We start from the raw sequence: 25345 nt of genomic DNA, 5'->3' as shown, positions 1-25345 counted from the left end.
GTTACTATACAGTTAATCTTAATTTATTTCCTTTTGTCAGAAAACCATGCATAGTGTGGGAGACTTTTCTCAGATGTAACTGCTGAGTTCTCAGTAGCAACATTTCTGTCTATATCAGAGCATCATGATATTTCACCTGAATTAAGCACAATCATACTATTTTGAAAAACAAAAGGAAATACAAACATATTTCTAAACTAAGGGGATTCAATGCCTTGGAAATAGTGCTGGAAGAAAAAACAATCAGCTGTTTGAGTTAATTGGTACATTGCAAACTAAAAGATAATCAATTATGCCTTCCTGAGAAGTGTCAAAAGAAGTGGGTTTCAGAAGTATGAGCACTCAGCGGAGGAAGTTTGCTGCTGTGCCTGCAGCACTCTCCCTGGCAGCCAACAGCAGGTGCAGTGCAGTAGACTGGTACTGGTGTCATGAGAGTGAGATTACCGAAGTTTCCTTCCTACTGCAGTGGTATTTCTATCAGGTGTTCATTCAGTGAGACAAGACTTTAAATACATTTTATTATGATAACAAACACTTCCAATGGCACAAAAGTTGTTTTAAGTGACATTTATTGCTCTCTGTTTTATTGCAAGTATTCCTGGAACCTCCTTTTTTTTGTGGGACATCAACAGTAGCACAGCAGGAGATGATTGGAGTGCTGAGAAACATCTTCCATTCAGTCAGAGAAATCTTGGAACATTCAGACTTCACAACTTGTCTCACAGAAGTCTTACCTCCATCCTGTTCTGGAACTGTTTAAAGGAAATATTTGAGGGTAATGAAACAACCACACTAACTCATACCATTAAGTTTTTGTGAAAAAAAGGTGAAGGAATGCACATCTGATTTCCCCCTTTAAATGGAAGCATTCAGCTCCTGCTAATTAACAATTTGAGTAGAGCTTGGAGGACTCTGAGTAACTGCAAAGGAAAAACAGGCACTGCATGATAAGATGAGTGAACAAACTTAAAAACAATCTATGCTTTAAATGGATAGTAAATATAATTCAGGTTCCAAACTAGATCTGAATGTGCTCCAGATATTGAACTCCCATTGAAATTTACAGCAACTTCAGGAACATCTCGTATTAAAAAGCAATAGAATTTTCATTGTGTCTGAGTAGATTTCAGCTATTCAATCCTGTATGGTTCATTTTGTAAACATAGCACAGTAGTGTATGAATACCTGTTAGGTATTCTACCAGATCAGGTTCAACAGTTTAACAGGCTACCCTTTGCTAAACAGTACAAATTATACTTTTTTTAAACATCCAAAAAACAGTCCGAGCAAATTCTTGATGAATTGTGTTCCAGTTTAAAAATCCCTGACAAATTGACTGATTACAATGCACATAAGAAACCAAAACCAAACAAAAATAAATAAGAAGAATTATAATGAAAAGGTGGAGGACAGCAGCAGGGAACAACTACATAAAATATCCCATCCATTAATATATTCAGGAAAGCATTCCAAGGATTTCTGTGATGAATACCTGATTGAAAAACTGTAAAAGGTCTTTTCCTCAAACAGCCCACAGCTGAGATGCACATGGAAATGATATCTAAATAGGACTGTGTCCTGGAGGATATAAGGATGTGCAATTTTGGCAAGTCAGTGTGTACTCTGGTGCTTTGTCTCTGCCACGTACTTGCTTCCCTTTTGGTTTCTGTATCTCTAGCCTTGCTGGTTCAAATACACACTTGGAAACAAGGTAACCGCCACTTGCTTCGCCACGGGTATTGCAGCCTACCTGTGCCACAAAACCAGAACCAGCTGTGACATCCTCATTTATAGCACATTGCATTGCCCTGTCCAGGAGTAAGGAATTCAAAACATCGCAGAGTATCACACAGGCTGTTATGGACCATATTGGGTAGAAGAGAATGTGTAGGGCACCAAAAGCAAGGGAGTTGTGGGAGTAAGACTGAGAATGATGTTCTGCTTCATAACTGCCACCCCTAGTGTTCACAGCTTTGTCACCATCTGGTTATATATTGTAGCTAGATTTTGAGGCCCTGTCCCTTGTCCCCTCCATGTCCCCATTCAAGTGCAGATAGCCACATCTCTCTGTTTAAACCACAGTCTTGCTGGAAAACAGCCCAATTTACCCATGCCAAGTGGGATCATGTTTTAAAACTGTTTTAATCCTCTCAGACACTGAACTTTTGTTTAAAGATATTTTTTAACCTGAATGCTGCCAGTACTAGAGCAACTTCAGTAATGTAGAAAACAAGTGGGAGCAACAGCAAAGACATATTACTGGCAACCAGTGCTGCTCAAACCTGTTCCACATAGTTGCCAGAGCTTTCTGCTGGTGTAATGTTACACCAGCAGATTCACACCACTCAGAAAAAGTTGGAACTTTTTGACAAAAAAAATTTCTAACCTCTAGCAAAATTTACAGATTGGTATTGTAAGATTCTTTATAAGATATTTACAGGGGCAAATCATGTTCAATATTTAGGCATATGTTAATGTGTTTAAACAAAAACAAGTACTAACTAATTTGGGTTACAGGACAGATTTGGAGGGCTCCTCCAAGTTTTTTCCCCTGACTCATTCTATATTTGGAAAATAATGTGACTTTTCCTGGGAAATTAAATTCGTTATCCCCCATGCCACTTCCTCAAGAATGCAGATATACTTATGATGACATAATGTGATGAAATAAAATGAAATAAATAGCAATGGAAGGATGTAGTCCTGAAGGCCTGTTTCTGTCCACAGTTTAACAATTCCCATTTACCTCAGTGGGACCTAGGTTGAGCTTTGGTAGTATTAAAGGAACTTTAATAGCAGAATAGTTGTCTACCTTAGGCAAAAAGAGAGCATGGGACTTTCAAAGTATCAAATTAGAGACATGGGGTTGTATTCCGTTTATTATGCCCAGACAATCTGGTGCAGGAACAGAATAACTAAATATGCCCTGGTCTTCCTTTATAGATTTCCTAATACCAGTAATCTCAAATAAGAGTTAAAAAGAATACAGACACATACACACACACTCCGACAACCCCAAACCCTCCTCTTGAAGCTGTAAAATTCCTCCCTCCCTTCCCAAAACTAGCTCAGTATTAAACATGTAAATTTATAATCCAGGAACAGGACCTATTCAATTTCAGAAAATGTTTGAAAAGAGAACCAGTGTTGGATCCTCATTTGTCAATACAAAAAGAAACCTCTTTTATATATACTTGTTTAAGTTTCAGATAAACCTATTATGACACAGAGATCTCAAAATACAGCAGAGTGCCCTAAAAATTGACTTAGGCTACCTGAATTCACTGATGTACAATAAAAGATGTAAATTGAACAGCTATGCACAGAATATTTCACTTCAATATTGCTCAGAAACGTTAGACTGTAGACTCTGGCCATACAAGGACTATGATCATTGTATTTATATTCTCTACAGAGAAATAATAAATATTTAGATCAAATCCACGTGCATGCATGCACGGTTGACAGGAGAAAGAACCATTTCTATGAGGCTTCAACAACTCCATACTGCTGTGAGGATATAAAAAAAATAGAGGAGTGCCTTTCAAACTGAGTCAGTGGTATGTACTAGCAGGAGCATATTTGCAAATAACAGTGTATAAATGCAAAGTAATCATAAAAATAACCTTTTAAAACTGCCTGTAAAGGAGCAAGTTGTTGATTAAAAAGTCCCCATTGTTCTTGTTTATTCTCTTTTGTATCAGTGGTTCTGCTGCTATTCATATTATATTTTTGGGTCACTGCTAATGCTGCTATCTGGAGAGAAACAACTGAAGCAACTTTAGTGATTGCTGTCTTTATATAGTCACAATATGCCAATACTGCAAGGCTGCTCATTCTGTATGCTGACTTTTTATCATTTTGTGCTTCTATTATCCCAGATAAAACAGCTACTGCAAAAAATGTTGTGAATAGCTCTGTAATGTCTCCTCAGGCTGACAGCAGGGTGCTATAGAAAGCTGTGTTCTTAGCTGCTGCTTAGCTGCTGCTTCTCCTCCATCTTTCCCAGTTGTCACTTCTCTCTGCTGTCTTTGGTGAAGTGGGTTTGCAGTTGCCAACAGTTTTAAACCTCTTGCAGCAATGCAGAAACGAAAGAAAGAGAGCCACTGACAGGGAGGAAGAAAAGTACCTGTGGAAGAAGGGCCCTCTCTTCAGTATCCTCTTCAGCAAGAGAATAGTCTCCTTGGCTTGTGATTTTTACTGGGCTAGACTGAATGAACGTCCATTCTTTGATGATGCAAAGGGTCCCCATATCTGCTAGCTAGGGAACAAGAATAAAAAACAAATTCCCTAACTTGCTTGAAACACGTATTGTAAACAGACAAAATGCAGTGCAAGCAATCCTCTGTGATTCAGGCCTGCAAACAAACTCAGAAAGATGGTATAGTATGTTGCTTATGTTTGGGTCTCAGGAGATATTTGTAGGATTTAGCTTTCCCTCTTAGTTTTTTCCCGAAAATGTAATTGCAATAACTAATACTTTGCTAAGGCGTTAGGCCTTCACACATCTATGTCAAACTTCATACAGATAAGTTCTCTCATTCATTTAACAAGTCTTAAAGCGCTAAGCCACTCGTGTCTGACACTGCCTGTCACCATGCTCTAGCTTTGTGCTGCTTGCACTCAGCACGTGTCTGTTCTGAAGGGAGTGCAGGTAGCCCAGCAGTTAAACGCTGCCAACGTGACCTTGTAGTCCACCTCCAGAAGCTGCAATTTTGCCTGTGGATAACTCCAGAATGGCAATCTGCCTCACAAACTAAAAATGCATATTTTTCTTCTTTATTCCCTAGTATGGGAATAGTTACATCGCCTTCAGTAAGACTGTTCACAAATTTGAATGCAGATTAATGTCCTGCTGTGCATGGAGAAGAAAATACAAAATACTGATACTGCTTTATGTTTTTTCACTTCTCTGTCTGATAGAACAATTCAGATTAAGAGTTTAGGGGTTTATTGTTGTTTTAAACTTCAGTATGAGGAGAAAATTAATTGTGGAGAGAAGAAGCATTCATTACATTCAGAGTAGAACTGGTGAACAAAAGAGGAGGCTCAGGATGTTGCAAATATTTTAAGTCTTAAAATGTCTTGTTACTAGCTAGAAGCTTTTATTATGCAAATAAATACTTTTCCTGCGTCATGTAAGCTGACATACTTTAGTAGAAGTCTAAGTTTAACAAAGCTATTTTTATTTTCAGGAAGTCATAGTTTATATGATTTAAAACATGAATACATGGAGGACAGCCCTGGGGAAATGAAGCCCATATCTGGAAATGCAGCAAAAGATCACTTGTGCAAGTTTTTAATTTAACAAATTCTAGTTGAAGAAGCCAGAACTATGAGTGTTCATGCTCCCAGTTTACTCAACATAGCAGTGTCTCAGCACTAAATGTACTTCTCTGTTTTATTAATTATTTTAGCCTTGTTGTCATAATTTACCATTTCTTACAGTTCTCCTTTCCTGTAATTAAGTACCTCTATTATAGGAAAAAAAAAAAAACAAACCAGGTGTGAATAATGAGATGCTTTCCAAAGAGTGTCACTTAGATCAAGATCATGAGAATTAGTCTTCTTGAAATATTCTCAGCTCTGCCACCAACTTTATCTGAGACCTTCATTAACCACTTAACCTCTTCACATCTGTTACTCCACCTGTCAAAGGAGAATGGCAGTACTTTCCAAGCTTGCCAGCTACATTTTACTATGGAAGTATTTTTGCAACTCATGAGTACGGACCATCTCTCCAGAGCCAGGTGTTACTGCCCAGGCCTTGATGGACTTGGCACAGTATGAAGGACAGACATAACCCTGGTCTGAGTTGGGGGTTTGTGCAGCTGGCTGACCATGGCTACTTTGCAGGTTGATACTATAGTGGAGGCCTACAATCACTTTATTGCAGAATCTACCTCACAGGTTTGTAGGTCTGGGGGTTATTTTACAGGTAAATTTGTCAGCAGATGTCCTATACTAATCTGGCAGAGAATAGTTTAGAAACCCCAAAGTAAAATTATTAGTAATTTAATTTTTTTCCGAAGGGTTTTAATCTATTAAAATAAATTGTCTGGCTCTTTTTTTTTTTTTGGTGCATCTTGAATATGAACATATTTTTTACTATGTATACAATTTGACTCTTGATTTGAAGGTTTTCTGAAGTTAAGAAATATATAGAGCATTTGGAAAAAGTGGAAAATGATTTTGAGAAGGGGTGGTTGTCACTCTGCCAATCTGACCTCTTCTCCTTCTCCTTCTCCTTCTCCTTCTCCTTCTCCTTCTCCTTCTCCTTCTCCTTCTCCTTCTCCTTCTCCTTCTGCTTCTCTTCTCCTTCTCCTTCTCCTTCCCTTGGCTCTTTCCCAAGAGCTATTTAACTGATGGTACAGTTCCCTTTTGCTAAAACACTGCCAGTTTTCCTGACACTAGCAATTAGTTTCAGCTGTTGTGAGCTGTATTATACCACTATGCTGCAACACTAGAGGGGTAACAGCATTTGAATTGAATAAAAGATACCTCTAAATTTCACCAATTTTTTTAAAACCAAAAAAACAATGGTTTACAAGAGGGCTGTTTTATGGAAAGGGGAGATAGATAGTTCCTTGGAGGTCCAATAAAAGAGAGAAAGTCACTTAGCTGAAAGGAACAGGCTAACCTTGGCACTTGATTTCTCATTATGTAATTCTGTACTGAGAACTTACTAATGATGGCCTTTATGAGCCCCACTTCTTAGCACATAGTTTATCTGAAGCAGTGATGAGAAAGCCAAGGGTACAAACTCCATTCCACCACTAAATTAGACATCAAAAACATAAGGGATACAAGATTCAGAAATGCAAAGGCTTTGTCCTTCTGTCTAGATGCCTCTAGTTTTTTTACAAGTGGCAATAGCTGGAATATCTCCATAGTGCATTCTAGGCCTTATTTGGGTACCTTATGGTAGGGAAGGGGGAAGAATAAGGAGAAAAAAAATAATCATGTATCAGTCATCAGAGTAATAAATTTCATTTCTATAATTGATCTACATTTCATATTATTGGTATTTATTACCAGCAACTTCTATATATGGAGGCAGCTGTTATTTCCTTTAATGTGCTTATTTTACTCCTCTGCCCACATACTTCCTTTGCCTCAAGCATGCCTTCCTGGCAACATTGATTATGAATCAGTTTACTTCTGACAACTGTTCTGAGTACAGCTTTTAGAAAGCCTTGAAATCCTTCCTTTCCCAAGGCATTTTAGGTATCAAAAATGTTCTAATAATATAAAACTTAATGTTTTTTAACAAGCTTGTCTACAGTGAAAAAAGAGAAACTGGTTCATATTGTTAACAAGGCAAAGTTATTTTTATTCAATGCTGTTCACCATAAGGTAAATGAAGAAATTTTATGTGATAGATATCCTTAATAAATCTCTGGGACCAGGAAGGCAGAGGTCATAAAGCAAGACATCAGCTCCACAAAAATATATGCTCAGATAATTTTAAATGGGAGTGTGAGCTGTGGCAGCTGCTTGGAGGGCCTAGATCTAATTTTCTTTTACTTTCCCTCCTTTGTTTTTCTTCAATAACAAGCATGCAGCAGTACCAGTTAGTGAAAATTTCCATAAAGACTAAAAGTACCTTAGAGGGCTTGAAGCCAGTATGCAAATGTACCCAGCTATAACTGAAAGAAAAAATACCCCAAACTGAAAACCAGTCAATTAACGAGAGTCACATCAAATTCCTCTAGGAAATGCAGAGGCATAAATTGTCTGTGGCTTCTTTAAGACCTTTTTCAACCCAAAGCAGAGATTCCTTATGAAACAGGCCAGTAGCTGTTTTTTTTTCCAGGTGCTCCATTACCCCCAAGAGTCAGGAGCAGCATTGACTTGATCCTGAGTGAGGGTGTGGTTTCAGAGCCACCCTGATCTGATCTTAGGCCCTGTTGCTGTTAAAAGAAGCAATTCTGCTTCTCCTATGTTATCCAGCTGCTCAAGCTTGCTATATGTTTGCAAGTTTGTAGGGGTCTCTCAGCCATGAGACTTCAACTCTCTGATCTTACTGAAGGCCAGTATTTCTTTCTTGAAGGCACAGTTTTCAACCAGATCCACAAGCTTATCTCACTTACCAAAAAATTTATAATTTTGATAGGAAAGAGAACACATTCCTGAGACCAAGGCATAATCCCCTTTTCAGTGGTAATTCCATCAGAAGCTTAACCCAAGCTAAGAAAGTGTCTTGAACACATTTTGCATGACCAGAAGCAATTGGTTTTATGTCTTCAGTGTTTCCTTATGTAACTTCCTTTAGCATTAAGGGTGTTAAAGTACAATTTTGTCATATACAGCCTGCCTGTGTCAGCATCCAGATAAGCCAACTTCAAACACAAACATTATAGTTGCATGAGAAACCTGCATGTTGCAGCAGGAAATGTTTGTGCCCCTGCAAGAGCATTAGCCCTACACTTAGGCAATGTCCACTTTGTGCTGTGGAGCAAGAAACCCACAGACATAGTTCAGACCTTGAGCTGAGCTCAGCACTGACAAGGGCAGCTGCCCAGTGTTAGAGCCTCATGATCTAAGTCTCACCTGAAGGCTCAAGACATTCAAGCATTACCTATATATAAACATGCAAGCACACAAGATCATGAACCATAATCTAGGCATTTTATTAATCACATAATTATATTTTTCAAAGCTTCTCCTAGGACAAGCTAAACGCAATCAGGCTGTTTTTTCGTTATGTTGTAGGAGTGTATAACATCAAACACAAGCACACACAACAATTATTACAGCAACTTATAAACTTCCAGCAATGCTCAATAATCTTTCCTACCTTGTTGTGGGCACCAGCAGATTCTCCCCAACTTTATTCTGGATAGTGCATGTCTGACAGATAATTATTGCTCAGAAAATACATTCCATGCAAAATATTTTGTAGCACAGTGATGCTGTATGTAATTCATCAAAGAATGGTAGCATTGCACCATATCTCCTGGGATTGACTTTAAAGAGTGATTTCTAATGAAAATTCCTGCTGTGAGAAGCAGAAAAATTGGAGCAGTACTGGTCCCCGCAGACGCATTCTTCAGATCCCAGATTTCCTATTCCAGATACAAAGCCTAAAAAGTACTACTGTTTCACTGTAAAAACCAGTAGGAAGTAACCTCTCATCCTTATCAAGCCTGATCTTGACCAGATGACAATAAGGGCTATCAAGACTTTTCATGTATGTGTTTGTGAGTGCATACACAAACATGCAAATCACATGCATACGTATCAGTCTCCTCCTATAAGGGAGGAGAGTTCTAAAACTGGGCACTACAAGATGAATAAGACAAGGTACAGTTATTTGTACAAGAAGTAGACTAAAATAACACAGACTACTCTACGAGTAGGACCTTTCTCCCCCAACAGTATTGTTACACTCATCTCAGATACACACTGAAAAAAATGACTTGACCTCCCCAACATTACCCAAAGCCTCAGGCCTTTGCCTTTCCTCCAGACCTTTATATGCTGATTTTAGGTCTGCTGACATGTCATGGAAAACCAGGTTAAAGAGGTAAAGGCAGGTGTTTAATTCTTACCAAACTAGTGAAACCTCATCATGCTATTTCACACAGCTTCCTCTTTGTGGGCAAATTAATTTAAAGACGAGAAATGAGAAATGCCTTTGCTGATGTGTCTTCACAAAGCTGTGCAGGGAAGGCCACCCAGGTGCATGAGCAGGTCCTGGATTGCATAATGAAAAACAGCACTTTTAAACAGATAGCCTTATTCCTGTGCCCTGAAGAACTAAGCTCTTGATTCCGTGAATATGGAGGAGACCTTTCCCCCTAAGGAAACTCTTCAGTGCCACAATAACCTTTCTCTTTTTCCTACCTCCCTTTCACAAGTCTGCTTGTGGCCAGCTGCAAGGTGGTGCTATTCATGTTGCATATTCTGTTCCAATTTAAGAAGTGTCCTCTTTGTTGTGATTATGTGCCTAGATGATTATCACTCATACTCACTTTTCCCAGGACTATCTCTCACTCAACCCCACCCAAGTGTCCGGACATTGTACAGGGTATTTGGGTGAAAACCAGAGCAATCTCTGGTTATTCTGTATAGTCACTGTGGTGCACACTCATCACCCTGCTGCTTCTGTGCTGTGCAAACGCACACTCAACACTGCTGGATTTTGCAATGGTCCTGTTCCTACAGCTAAATGTAGAAGACAAAAGAGAGACACAGTCACTCTGAAAAGCAACTGTGGTGTCATGCAGACAACACAACCTGGCTGTGGCTCTCTAGCTTTCTCTGCCTTTGGGAGCTATAACCTGCTCTACTCCTTTCTGCTGACAGCATCTATTTTTTTACCCTCAGCTGCCTCTAATGCATGGGCCATTAATGCACTGTGGATACACAGCCAACATTCATCCGCTCACTCAGCCAGACATCTGGAGCTCAGTGGCATTTGACCTCTTCACTCTGGACCAGGCAGCGTGGGCAGGTTTCATTACATTCCCTGGTGCCTTTATGCTGCCACACAGATGGACACTCCAGACCCTCACATGGATACCTCACTCCTGTCTTGGCTCCAGATGTTTTCTTCAGACAGGATATGTAAGTAAAGGAATCAACAGCTAATTTCATGAAGGGAGGAAAGGAGAGGAGTTATTACTATGAAAACAATATTGTGCTTGCAGGGAAAATACTTTGGACATGGGAACTTCAAAGTAGGACAAGAGTGATAAGAAACAGATCTCAATCAGAGCTTAATTTCCTGTCTTCTGTTCAAAACAGTCCTATGTTACAACCAGTGCAGTATTTCTATCCTTGCTATGTCAGGCAGATTTTATCCTAAACACTTCTGATTGCTATGATCAGAATATGAAGCAATAACAACACACAAAATACTTTTTCTATAAAAGATTTTGACCTGCTCTCTTTCTGCTGTTCTGGTAACCCAGCTGTATGGATTCCCACTACCTGCTACCATGATTGCTAAAACTTCTTTCTCTTTTGCTCCCCACTGTCATTTAATCTATAAAGCAGATCTTAGAACTGTCTATCAACCTGGTCTCGTCAACCCTCTTCATTACCTTTACCTCAAGGCTGCTGTTCTGATCTCCCAGTCAAGACAGAACCAGCTCCGCTCTAGGAATTCAGCCTCTGATGCATCTCACCCTCTACACTGCTAGGCTGCTACCCTCACATCATGGTTTTCTCTCTCTGGAGGTGCACCCAGTCTTTTTCTGGCCATCTCTGGGTTCTTCATGAAAATCATGGAATCACACAGAATCACAGAGTATATGGAGTTGGAAAGGAACCACAAGGATCATCATGTCCAACTGCTTGTTTTGCACAGGATGTTCCCAAGAATCACACCATGTGCCCAACAGCATTATTCAAATGCTTCCTGAACTCTGTCAGGCTTGGTGCTGTGACCACTTCTCTGGGGAGACTGATCCAGTGCCCAGCCACCCTATGGCTTAAGAACCTTTTTCTAATATCCAACCTAAATCTCCCCTTACACAATTTTAGGCTATTCCCTTGGGTCCTGTCCCTGGGAAAAGGAAAGGAAAAGGAAAAGGAAAAGGAAAAGGAAAAGGAAAAGGAAAAGGAAAAGGAAAAGGAAAAGGAAAAGGAAAAGGAAGAAAAGAAAAGGAGAAAAGAAAAGAAAAGGAGAAAAGGAAAGAAAAGCGAAGAAAAGAAACCAAAATCGTGTCTATCCTAGAGTACTGCTCCTAGCAAGAAGGAAGAATGAAGAAATTTTCAGTATTCTAGAAAACTGCAACTAGTCCTCAGCCTCTATACTGGCATCAAAATGCAAATGTAATCTACATAGTTATAAAGTATTTGCAACCTAAAATCAATATGAAATAACAGGGACAAATCCGGGTTTCCTAAGCTGACTGTGGCTTGCAAATAGTCCAGCTACATGCAGTACCTGCTGCTGACAGATTGTTCAACGAGAAAAAATTCTGTAGGCCCAGAGACTGCTGGATCACATCAAATTCTTTGGCTAAAGGAAGAAGAATTATAGCCAAAGGGAAGATTTTCTGTGCTCAGTATAAATCGCTTTTCCTAGCTCTTCCTCTGGTTGTTGCACTCACCTGGCTTAGCTGATAAGGAAATTCCAGGCAGGAAGCTGTTATGCTACTGAAGGGAACTAAAAAGCCCCTGTAGAATTCCAGGGGTCTGGAGACAGCCGTTGAGGAGCATTATGATCTTTCCAGAAATCCTCTGCAATGTTGTCTTACCCAGCTCTTGGTGTTGGGGCGATGTCCCTCTCCCACAAAACACCAGTCACCTCCCGTGCCTTCCCCAGTAGCTCCTCCCTCTGCTCATGCTCAGACACTGGGAATGGCCAGTGACCTTGAGGCTGGTCACTGCTAGCCACTCCTGTCTAACAGAGCTAGGGGCCAGCTACTGACCAAGGTGCTAGATGATGCTGGCAGGATCCAGTCCTGCCTGTTACACTATGGGAGAGGCTATCATGGCAGCAGGACTGTTTGGGATATTGAAAGTCTGGGGATGACTGTGCAAGGAGGTTAGGACCCTGAAAAGTGCAGCTCTCCCAAGTCCTGCACAACCCACTCCCAAGTGCCAGTAACAGCATGTCTGGGCTGAGTGTGGATACAACTATTCATCCCTGCCCTCATGCCATGCACTTCCCTGTGCAGTGCCCTAGGGACTGCCTCAAATGTCCCTCACCTGGTTTCATTCACTGGGCCCCTTAGGGTCAGCTGGAAATAGGCCAGAGTACTGTCTGCCATTTGGAGCTCTGAGAATGCACTTCTCATGGAATCAGGCTTTTACCTAGAATGCCAATGATTAGTTCTCCATTCACATCTCTAGCTTTCCTGTTTTTCCTGCAAGGACACATTATTACATATAATAAAGGAGCCAAGAGCACAGCTGAAAGCCTTAAGACAACTGTGTTAGTGTTTGTGTCCATCTAAAGTTATCTAAGGCTGTTCAGGTACACAGATGGGCAGAAAACTAGAATAGCTTATTGTGTCAAAATGTACGGTTCATAAAATCAAACACATCGTTCAAAATACCCTTTAAGTCAGGTGCTACCTTTAATATGCCATACGTAAAGGCATAAAGATGAGCATAACAAAGGAGGGAAGTTAGAACACTTGACACAGTGTCTAACTTGGCTTTGAAGCAGCATGTCCACAGCTGCACAGCTGTGGAAGCATTCTGCAGTGTGAAGCTTTGTTGAATTTCTTGGACAATTTTGTTGCTCCATACCAAAATGCCATGTGCAAGCACAGGTTAGAAGATCTGAAAAAGGCTTTGTTGGTGCTCTCTGCCGTTGGTTCTATGACTATCTTTTTGGACTGATATGTTGCACACACATATGTATATATTTAACTGTACTAGATATATTTCTTAGATAACAGCCACATTGTCAGTAGAGATAAAACACACAAGACATGAAGCACAGAGCTACTTTCTCTGAAAGTAAATCAATCACCATGTTGAAGATCTATACAGATATTTTCCAGGGTAAAATTTAAAATGGCTCCAGAAATAAAATGAGTGGTTACGCATTCTTTCTATTGATTTCTTTATTGCTTTTAGACTACTGCATACCCAAAGGCATGCAGTGCACACAGGAGCTTGGCATGCTTTGAAGATTATGCCAAATTCTGCTTGCTTTATGCAAGAAGGTGAAATCAATGATATTGCTTCTGTACACAAGACAGAAAAAATTTAGTCCCTAGTTCCTAATTTCCTTGGCAAAGTATCCTTATAAAGCTTGCTGCCAGTTCTGCAAGCTTTTAAGCAGTGGATTTAATTAGGCTGTTTATATAAGCGGAAGCATGTATTTTTCAAATGCTACTCAGTTCAAATTCTATGCCACAGCTGAAATTTTCATATGAAAGTCATGCTTCAAGGAAGTAAGACACTCCTTACTGAAAGCCCTCTCCCACTGCTGTGGCAGTAATGGTGTGGGTGAGGGCCACACAACTGGGGGCTTTAAAATTAGTATTTCCATACAGCACCTTTCTTCTTCCTTGTTTTGAGATTGATGAGCAAAGATAAGGCAACAAGAAGCACCAGCCTTTCTGGTTTTAATGGACTCAGGATATCCACGGTGATTTACATGTTGCATATACAACTATCTGGCATGGAGTTAACTCTTCTCATGACTGAGTCGGGGTAGCAGAAACCAATAATCACTCAAAAATAATCATCCAAGGTATTTGGTACATGGTTAGCATCAGTCCCCATATATTGAAAAAAAAAGGAGAATTTTGGTTCTCAGCAAGAAAAGATAAAAATCACAATGGAAGAAAGACAAGACAGATAGTGACCAACAGACAGGAAAGATAGAGAAAATACTCTTTTCTGTACATAGTCTAAGTCTGTTCTGACTCTTGTAACCAAGTTGGAGTCTGCTAGGGGCCAACATTACATAGGTAAGCAGAACTAGAACTTCATACTTACAAGAAACCCTCTCACATTCCTGAATAGCTTTTGAATGAACCTGAAATGTGGAGTGAGAACAGTGGAATCCCACTGATTCATGTGGGATTGAGTTTTCTCATGTTTAACTTTGTGGAAATACCAGGAAATAATTTTTAGCTGTTATCATTTCAGGAGTAGTATGCTCAGAATCCATCTGCTGGGTGAGGATTAAATAACCTCTGCTAATACAGTGTTAGCAGCCAGTAACTTTACAACATCTGTGAAACTGGCTCTGCATGGAGTTCATAAAGAGTGTGCTGCATTGGTTTAGCATGGCAAGGTTCTGGTGGCTGGGGGTCTTCTGTGAAAAGAAGATCCAATGCCAGCTGGCTCCAAGGTGGTCCAACCAGTGGCCAAGGTCAAGCCCATCAGTGATGGTGGCAGTGCCTCCGGAACAATGTACTTACAAAGGGGGAAAAAACCTGTGCAGCAGCACTTACAGCCAGACAACAGAGGAGTGAGTACACATGACAGCAAGAGCCCTGCAAACACCAAAGTCAGTGAGAAAGAGGGGCAGGAGGTGCTCCAGGGGCTGGAGCAGATGTTTCCCTGCAGCCCCTGGTGCAGACCATGGTGAAGCAGCTGTGCCCCTGCAGCCCATGTGGTTCCACACTAGAGCAGAGATCCACCTGCAGTCCATGGAGGACCCCACTCTGGAGAAGGTATATGTGGCTGAAGGAGACCCTGACCCTGTGGGAAATCTGTGCTGGAGCAGGCTCTTGGCAGGACCTGTGGAGGGAGGAGCCCAGCTGGAGCAGGTTTGCTGGCAAGACTTGTGACCCCACAGGAGACCTGCTACAGAGCAGCCTGATCCTGAAGGATGGTACGCTGTGGAAGGGATTAATGATGGAGTAATTTGTGAAGTCTGTGAGAAAAACTTATGTTGGAGAAATTTGTGGAGGGCTGTGTCCCATAGGAGGGATCCCACACTGGAGCAAAGGAAGAGTGTGAGGAGTAAACCATGAACAGGACCTATTCTCTACCCCTTTGCACCAGGGGGAAGGGGCAGAGAAAACCAAGAGACAAGTCTGGAAAGAAGGGAAGGGTGTAGGGAAGGTATTTAAGACTTGGTTTTATTTTCTCATTATCTTAATCTGATATTATTTTTAATAAATTCAACTACTTTCTGCACACGGATCCTGTTTTACCCATTATGGTAACAGGTGAGTGGTCCCTCCCTGTCCTTATCCTACAAACCTTTTGTTATATTTTCTCTCCCCTGTCTATCCGAGGAAGGGATGGATAAAGCAGCTTTGGTGTGTACCTGGCATCTAACCAGTGTCAACACACCACACACAGGCAGAGGTCCAATGTGCAATGCTCATACAAAAACCATTAAGACAAAAAAAGAAGACCAGCATCTCGATGGGTTTTCATCTTTTATCACCTGGCAGGAACACTTCTTACTGTAGAGATCATGGACTACAGAGGGGTATAGGTACTCCCACCAAGGGCAGCACAACATCTCTTTTTGTTCTCTCTTTCTCCTTGTCTCCTCATTTTCTTGTAAGCAATGGTGGAGATGTAGGAATCTCCTTCCCTTTCAGCTTCTACTGCCTTCAGTCTGGTTGAGCACATTGCTTCTAAATTACTTTGACAAATATATATCTGGCATAACACATTATTTTCTAAGCCTCCAGCTGAATCCTCATTCCTACTCATTCTAATGTTTCTTTTGAACATGGTCTGATACTGTGGGTGTTAAGACTCAAACATCCTAACAAAAAGGGTGTCTGCTTTACAAGTGACAATACTTCACTATGAGAAGTCACTGATCACAGTCTAAATGACATCAGTGAGAACTGCACTTCATGCTCTTCTTGATATTCTGTCTGTATTTTCCTCTTCCCTCTGGTTATAGCTGCTAAATTGTCCCAGCCTTACCTTACCTTCTGAGAACATATATTTGCAGAGTAATCACAGCACACAAGTGTGCTATTTTACACCAGCCAGCACTACAGCTCATTCTTCTTAATTTACTTATATATATGGGTACTGCCTTGGAGATCTAAATAAACAGTTTAGTTTATCTTAGTTTATTCCTAAATTCAGATTGGAATGAATACAAAACACTATTTATTCACCTGTTTAATTACTTTTAAGATAGCTTTTGCATCTCTATTTAGCAGCCCTTAGCAATTTCTACGTATGAAACAGTCCTCTAAATAAAACAAAAATAAATACATAAATAAAATAAACACAAAAATTCTTAATTTTTTTCTTGTTGCTAAAATTTGCAGGGCCCTGTTACTTCCAAAAAGGTGGGGTTTTTAGGATTCAATGGGATTTTAGTTTGAAATCTGTTCCATATATTGCATCTGGTTCAAAGCTATCCTGTTGAAATGCTACTGCAAGTTTTTTTTTGTTTGTTTCTTTAAAATTTTGTCTTTCCCTGACATAGAGTAGAAGAAATAGCACTTAGGAGAAATCCCTGAGAGACCATATAACTTAACTTTCATGGTTTTAGTTACTGTATGTTTGATAAATTACTTCACCTGTTAGAAAAGTGAGTTTTAAATTAATGGAATTATACAAGAACAAAATTATTAAATCTGCAGCAAGCTTTACCGGATGTCTTGATCACAGACACAGTGTTGTTTACTCTTTTCCCAGGTTTTGGGCACTTTTCTTGCACTCCTTTTCTCCTGCGTATTTGAGGTGTTCTGCCCTGAAATGGAGAAAAAACATGTGCCGACATTTGCATGTTTCTTCTCTATTTTAAGTGTTTGCAGTTTGAAATACTCACTGAAATGTGGTTTAGAAAAATAGTGAAAGAAATTGCAACATGCATCTTAAAAGAGAATTTCAAACAAATCTCTCTTAGGGCAATGGGAAGTACATCCAACAGCATGCTTTAAAGTATGATTCATCATTTGATGTAGCTTATGCATCATAACATGTTTCCCATCTGACAAAGGTGGGTAATGCACCCTTTACAACTATGTGTCAAGTGTTTAGTCACTGGAGCCACAAATTCCCTCAATTTTGCCTTTTGCACAGCAGCTAAAGCAAAGCAGTACTGAGAAGCATACCTGTTACAGTTCTGCCCACCTGAGGCCTTTCTACATTTTTCTTCTCTGAACATACATCAAAGACATTGCAAATGAGCCTCACATTTTCTAGAGTCCATTTTTTTTTTGTTTGCATTGTTAGTCTGACATAAGTTGACATTTCATTTTCTCATACCTAACAAGCTTATAATGATTTAATTCCACATTTTGATGAAGTTGTGAGAAGCTGAGAGGTTCCTACCTAATGTGTGCACATCTACAATATTATCAGAAAGTAATATGGGTAAAATTTTGATATGATCTTCCTCATTGTAACATATAAAAGGTTTATAGTCCTCTTATAGGGGAAATTTTCTTCCTTGATTCTCCATAAGGAATAAAACACACAGCCAGAAATCTCCATAAGTCTTTGCAACTAAGTAATTGTTTATTTAAGTCCCACTGAATGCGCCTGAAATAAAGCGGAAACAGGCAAAACTACACAGAAAAATGACTGCAAAACAGGTACTTGACCCTAAACCTTTCTGCTCAAAGAAATTACTTTCTGAACATGCTGCAGTTCTAATTATGACTACAATGAATCCAGACCAAACACGAATTAATACACTCTTTGCCTTTACTATTTCTATATTCAGTCCTCTCTTCCTCTTTAGTCCGAACATAATCAGTCTTCTTTTCACCTCCAGCCTGCACTGCAGACTATAATTAAACAATGAAAATCTATAGAGGGATTTATCTCTAGAGGGAAATTGTTTAAAGAACCACTTGGTACATGGAAATTTTTGTTTCACTTGGGCAGAATTAGTCTTTAATATTCCTTTATTCCATTTACTCTCCCTTCTATGCATTTTAATTCTCTTGCTCTCATTCCCATGATCACTCATTTTGGACTTTATTTATTGGTTTGACAGAAGCCAGACTTATGTCAGCTGCTATTGGACAATACTGCAGTGTCAAGCGAGACCACTTGACTGCTTGGATTTGCACAAAGCATGTTTGGAGGAAAATTACTGAGGAAACCACACGAATGATTAACTCACAGAGACCAAAAAATTTAAAAATCTGGCATATTCTTAATATTAAAGGGAAATTTCTTCAGGGGCTATTTTCAGGTAGGTAAGAATTCCTTCTTGGTCCCTTGTCAGTACTATATCGGAGATCACTTCCGCTGATACAGTGTAATATGTTACAGAATAACAAGGCAAACTGCTACAAGGGTTACTATATATATATTATGTAGCCTTTGAAATATTATCCTGGGGCATTACAGCCGGAGAGCCATGCTCTTCCCCTTGTGACACTGATAGACACAGCTATGTGTGAAAAATGCAGGTTTGTCCCTCCCTTGTCCTTAAAAGCACTTTTTTTTCCATGGGTAGTTTGTGCTGAGTCACCAAAAACCCTCTCAGAAACTGACTTCAGACTGTATCTCTAAGCATCAGGAGAAGATCTGTAGCAAAGGATAGTGGCCTTCCCAAGGACAAAAACACATGAATGGATGGATAAAAGGCCCAAACAGCAACATCAGTGCTGGCTCATGTGCAGGTGGACACCAACAGACCACTTAATAAATGCACACATGGAACAGTAAGGAAGCATGGCAATGACCTTTTTTTGTTTTTTTCCTTTACAAACTGACAGGGGGAAGTGCAGAGTATTGTACAGGTCACTTCTTGTTTTGACTACCACAGTTCTGGTGTACAGTGAGCAGAATGACAAGATTCCCATGCTCAGTTACGGACATGACTTTCAGCTGGAAAGGGTGGTTCAGGGCAGCTGAGTCAACCTTCACCCACGGCCACTGAGAACACCTGACCTCAGAGAACAGGGCTGCCACTGCTACAACAGCAGGTGTGACAGCAGAACTCTTCCCCCTTTTATGGCCTACAGTATGCTAAAGCATGCTATCCTCTCTCCCAGGTTCAAGAGGCCATCATTTCACCAGTTGTATATTTAATCCTGACTAATCCTGGATTCAAGCCACAGATTTTTAGATGTATAGATGAGATGAAAACCTGAAGGACATACCACAAGAAAAAGGAAGGCATAATTTGAAAAGTAGGTGATTTTACTCCACCTTCTTGAGGCAAACCAGGTTACTGAAGCTCGAACTAAATGGAAATATTTGTTCCTAAAAAGAGCAAATTATTTAAACTTATTGCTATTTTTTGAAGTATGAAGACATAACCTTCCTCTGTTTTCCGCTCTGCAGACTTATTCTTGCTGGCAGAAAAAAAAAAAATGTCTTGACACTCAAGCTTCATTAGTGAAGTCTTTCAACAGAATTAGGTATTTGGATATCTATGCCACAGATTTACCCTCAGAGAAGCTAAATATACTTTACCCTCAAAGATGACTGGATTTTAACTATTAAAATATCAAATCTGTATAAATGTAAAATCATGGAATCATCAAGGCTGGAAGAGACCTCTAGGATTCCCAAGTACAACCATCAACACAGCATTACCATTGTAACTCCTAAACCACTATTTGACATCATCCAGCACCGAATCCAGATGCCTCTTAAACACCTCCAGAGATGGTGACTCCACCTAGGATGGTAACTCCCAGGGCAACCTATTCCAATGCCTGACATGCCCTAACAGTGAATTTTTTTTTTTTTCTAATATCTAATCTGATTCCCTGTCTCAGCTGAAGGCCACTTCCTCTGATTCTCTCACTGCAGACACAGTAGAACACACCAACCCCCACCTCACTACAGCCTCCTTTCAGGGAGTTGTGGAGAGCAATGAGGCCTCCTCAAGACTAAACAAACCTAGCTACCTCAGCAACTCCTCATAAGGCAAGTTTCCTGGACCCTTCACAAGCCTTGTTTGCCCTGCACTGGAAACACTACAGCACCTCAATATCCTTAATACCAAACACGAACCTTAATACTCAATTTGTGTTCCTACTTTTGCTTTGTTTTAAATAATTATCTTCCCATAAAACTAAAGATCAAAGATTTGACAGCCTACCAAACTTCAAACTTAAGGACTGGATTTTGCAAGTAGTTTGGAAAGAGTTATCTGAAGCTGGGAAGTATTAGGTCTCTACAGCTATTAGATCTATACAGCTCTTCCTGTAAGCTGGTCAGCCTTTATTTTTAGTTTTCAATTGTCAATATTTCTTTTCCTTTTGTAAAGGAAGTTTAAAGGACTGCCAGTACTTGAAGCTGTATTTACAAGTCCAGTGTGATACAAACGGGGCTGATAATGCAGCATTCAGACTACTTCAGCTTCTTCAGCTGGCAGGACCTCTAAGAAAAAGACTAAATGCTTATGTCACTGAAGTTGCCACAGGTTTGCTGATCTCATGTTACCTGAAAAACTGAGAACTCAGCTCCTTAGGGAAGGTACAAGCCACCTTTCCATATTAAACTTTTAATGCTACTTCCAGATCAAGTTTTTGTAAAATCACTTTTTGGTTTAAAATCACTCCCTGTAAAATTAGCAACTAAATGCTTCCTTTACCAAAGTGCACAGGAACAGAGAAGGGGATTAATTTTCCCCTGGTACATTAGAACAAACACCTTGTTTCACCAGAAACTGTTAAGAGTTCAACACAAATCTTACTCACACAAACCAAATCAATTCATAGATCAAATCTATCACCTGTGTTTTATGAACATCAGGCTATACAAAGCATACTAATACCATGATTGATCCCGAGCCTAATCTTGCAGAAAAACACAACTGAAGAAACCTTTTATTTTGAAACTGTTAAATAAAGAAGGAAAGGTGGTTAGCACAAGACCAGAACTTAGTATTTAAACTGGAAATACTCTTCGGATGTATTTCATGCTCTCAATAAAGCTACAGAGTATATGAAGTCAACACTTCATGAAAGAGCAGAAGGCTCTAACAGCTGCATCTCTGGTAAACAAAGCCAAAAGCTGAAGCACAAAAGAATTGTGCTACATGGAATCACTGAGGTGGCATCTGTTCTGCCAAACTCAGCACACGTGACTACCTTGAGCAGATCTGAAACTTGCCGGTACAACCCCAGGTCTTCCTAAGCATCACTGCTGGTGTCTCTGCACAGGTCATGGACACACCCCCACACAGCAATGTGTGCTGGTCAGACCACACTGACCTCTTGGCTGTGGCAGCTGGGCTGTAGCAGATCTGAACAAGCACCAAGGCTTTTCCAAGAGCACTTCCTGTCTGCCTGCAGAAGAGCTCTATGGTTTTTTTTTTTTTTTTTAATACAGATATAATAAAACTACAGTTTAAAGAACTGTTTAAGGCATATCTTTTATGATTGATGATATATACTCTAGAAGGAAAGGCACATGCACGTGCTTTAAAAATTTACTGATCCAGTAAACCTAAAAAACTTAAATGTGTTTGTGTTATTGTGAGCCTATTCAACTACAGTTTCTGATGTAAACAGAAAACCCTTTTCCCCTACCAAGCCATTAAGTGAAAACTCCTGTAATGACTTGAAAAGTTTCGGCTAAGGCTTCAACCTTTGCAAAGAGAGATTGCAATAGTTCCTTTTTATTTTTATTTGTATTAATTAAAAAAAATATATATGAGCACAATCCTAGCAATATCAAGAATAGATTCATACCCTGAATGAAATTAAAAAGGGAAATGGAAACTGGGGTGATAGCAGGATTCTGGAATGCAAACCAGGTAAGCATGAAATAAGGGGAGGAGGAATAGTCACTACGACCAACTAGCACAAAGAAGTCTTTCATTATCTTAATAAGCAGCTGTTCATTAAGCAGGTTTGTGAGATTCTTTCAAGACTGAAAAGTTAAATTTGAAGAAAGCAAACACTTAGTGGGCCCAGATAGCAACCAAGTCCGAGACACTTTTAGGCTCAGTAACATATATGGATTCCCAGTTACCCTGGTCTAGATACCCCCTGGATTACTATTTAAGATCACACTGAATAAGAGCAAAGAATAGGCCTACCAGTCTCTTATATCAATAGCCTTTTTTGTATGATCTTGATTTTCATAATCTCATCACTGCAGAGTTTGGTTTGTCTTTGCTGCCAGGAATGCACCAGGACAGCAGGAACATGGAATGCTAATGCACACACCATAAAGATACTGCACAAGAGTGTAAGAACAATCATTCTGAAGACCAATAAACTGTACCAACTATTTTTACAAGGTACTTTATTTTCAACAGTTATGTATATTATTCAAGTGACTCATTCTCTATTTTTATTATGAGTATTCAAGATATATGTAAGATGAAGGACACAAATGCCCGTTGAATCACAAGCCTGATCCTGTAAGTTGACACTTCCCTACTGTATTTCTACTGATGTATTCTTACTAAAAAATAAAACTCTGGAACACATGACAGCAGAAGGATACCAAAGCAATAGTCCCATGACAAATTTCTCCACTTGTGGCTTCCTCAAAGAGCATATAGAAGACCACCATCTACCACTGACATCACTGAACTCTTTTACTACCTATTTTGCACGGTAATGGGCAATACTGTTTTACATCAGTACTGAAAGAGAGAAACTTACCAGGCATCAGTTCTATAAAATCAATCTGAAGGATAAAATCTCTAAGGCCACACCCACAGCCTAAGGCAGTAGCTATGAGAGGTGAATTCCCCCTAATTCCAACATGCCACGGGATGTACACCTTAATGGTTATATAATTTCCCAGTCTCGCCAGACCCCTGTTTAATTACTTCTGCTTAGCAGTTAGTCATTTTTCCTGAGGCAATGCTCTGTTTTCTCTTTACAGTTGCCACTACCTTGTATTTTCTCCTTCTGGCATATGACTCTCTGATGCCCCTTATAGGAAAAAAAAAAAGTCAATACAGGCAGGCTGCAGAAGGATGAGAAACCAGACATAGAATATAGCTAGTCCTTAGGAAAGTAAAACAATACATGGGGCCTAGATCAGGACATCACCTACAGACAGACACATTTGTTTTGCAGTGGAGCCACTAGAATACAATAAATTGCAAGAACTGCAGTCATTTAATTATCTCTCCATCGTGTGCCTTTTAGCTACAGTGCAGGGAGTATGAGTGCAAGTCAAAGAGGGTTACTGACAGCTGTATTTGCTGCTGGCTGCCCTGGCCATCGCAGCCAGAGGCAACAGTTTTAAAGAAAGGAGTACTTGCCACACTGACATGCTTTGTAACAAAAAGACTGGATGAAGGCACTACTTTTCTGGTTTATTCAGCCAGTCAAGCCGAATCAGTACACACACAGATAGGCAATTCTGGTATCTTGGAGACTAAGATAACAGATACAGCAGGACTCATGAGGTGAGACATATTGTTGCACTACCTCACTCCTGTGTGAGGTACTTAGATCCTAGGGTGGTGCCTGCTATCAATGTCATGAAGAAAAGATTCTATGTATCACCGCAGCTGTACCTCCTTCCAATTAAAATGGAAGTGAACAGACCATTGTAATGAACTCCATAAGAACCGAGGAAGTATCCTTTAAAAAAATGCAAATTACTAGGGCTTACTAATCATACTTTTCATATATTCACTCTAGGTAAGTTCACTTGCAACTAAACAGCAAGGCCCTTTTCTTTGGAAAATGCCTCAGTCACTCAGCGATTACAAGTTAAAACACAAACCACAAATTCATAAACCATATGATCTAAACCAACATGCTTAGGCTATGTTGTGTCTGGGTTCTCTTGTGTAATCATCTGAGAACTCAAACCCTACCATTCCTGCTCATTCCAGAATGTGTAGGAGAAGAAAACAATTGACATGCTCTCCCACCTGTAAAACACAAATAATTTATTCAGATAAACCTTTCAGAACTCTCTCAAGCATCACAGTATACTAGTGTACAATTAATGACAACTTCAGAAATCATGCTTTTGGTGCAAAGCATAAATATAACATTAAATGCCACAAGATAATTTTTCATTACTTCAAAAAAGCTTATGATTGACAATAAACTTAAAAATAAGTATTATCAGTATTAAGTACTCAATTTAATTTTTATATAGCTTAGAAAAACTCTGGATTGCTGGGAAACAATCTCTGTCTGAGAGCTGTCATAATCAGAAACATTCCTGGCTGAAGTAACACAATTAATGAGTGTACTTTTAAATTCTATGAAAGTATTAACTATCTTCCACAGAATAAGTGCATGATGATAATCCAGCACACAATAAAATCAATGAGTTGATTTCAGTCTCTTTTTTCCTGGTAACAATATTTCCTCAGGATTCTTGCTTTTTTGTTGGCTTGTCTAAGTAAGGAGTATTGTCCTGTAGCAGATCTTTCCTGGGTATGAGTACTGAAATAGAAAAAAAAAAAAACAAACCAGTGAGATATAATCTTATGGAAAATACTATTTCAAATTCTAAAGGTGTTTTTACATTTACAAACAAAACATCTGGTTACTAAAATGAGGATCTGAACTTGTGGTAAGTAGCATCATGGTATCTATCTAAGACAAAATCATACTAAGATTTTACTTTCAGCTGGCTACAAGAATGTTTTCCTGTCTCCTTTTATAAGCATTGAAAATTTTGCTATTAAGAAGCCATAAAGTTTTGCAGTAATTTTTAGCAGGAGGGTAAATGGCATTTTTTTCAAGCCTGAGTCATATTGAAACTTCAGCAGTTTCAAAAATGAACACTGGATTTAACTTGGCTCTCTCGTCTAAGTCTTGGAATCTAATCTGTAATATTTATCTTGTCACATCTACTTTAAAGGCCAAGAGGAAAAGAAAGCACCTAGTGAAAGTTACTGCCACTGTATTGTCACTGTCACTGTATTCTGTGTCCTTCGTTACTGAGTCCCCTGTCCTATTCAGCTGGAGGCTCATGTTTTCTCTCCTCCTCCTTCTGTTGCTGATACATATGGCTGTCCTAACCCCATTCCTACATACTCCCACAGGATTAGAATACAAGCCAGTACTTGAACATGAATCCA

The 25345-nt window shown here is 39.6% G+C and overlaps 1 protein-coding gene across 2 annotated transcripts in view; it reads right to left on the bottom strand.

The window, feature by feature from the left end:
* Positions 1-864: 864 nt before the first annotated feature.
* The window catches only part of LYRM7 (LYR motif containing 7), a 29526-nt gene continuing 5045 nt past the window's right edge, over positions 865-25345 (bottom strand). The window contains exon 4 of one of the 2 annotated variants that reach the window (XM_068175674.1): positions 865-920. In XM_068175674.1, the coding sequence (XP_068031775.1) occupies positions 880-920 (41 nt within the window). In that variant the 3' untranslated portion in view covers positions 865-879. Of the gene's footprint in view, positions 921-24172; positions 24705-25345 lie in introns of those variants that run through there. The other variant, XM_068175673.1, reaches the window with a different exon arrangement.

The sequence above is a fragment of the Anomalospiza imberbis genome, chromosome Z, assembly GCF_031753505.1.
Source record: "Anomalospiza imberbis isolate Cuckoo-Finch-1a 21T00152 chromosome Z, ASM3175350v1, whole genome shotgun sequence".
In the NCBI taxonomy this organism is placed as follows: domain Eukaryota; kingdom Metazoa; phylum Chordata; class Aves; order Passeriformes; family Viduidae; genus Anomalospiza; species Anomalospiza imberbis.
The sequence above is the reverse complement of the archived record's forward strand: the minus strand, read 5'-3'. Positions and strand labels throughout refer to the sequence as shown.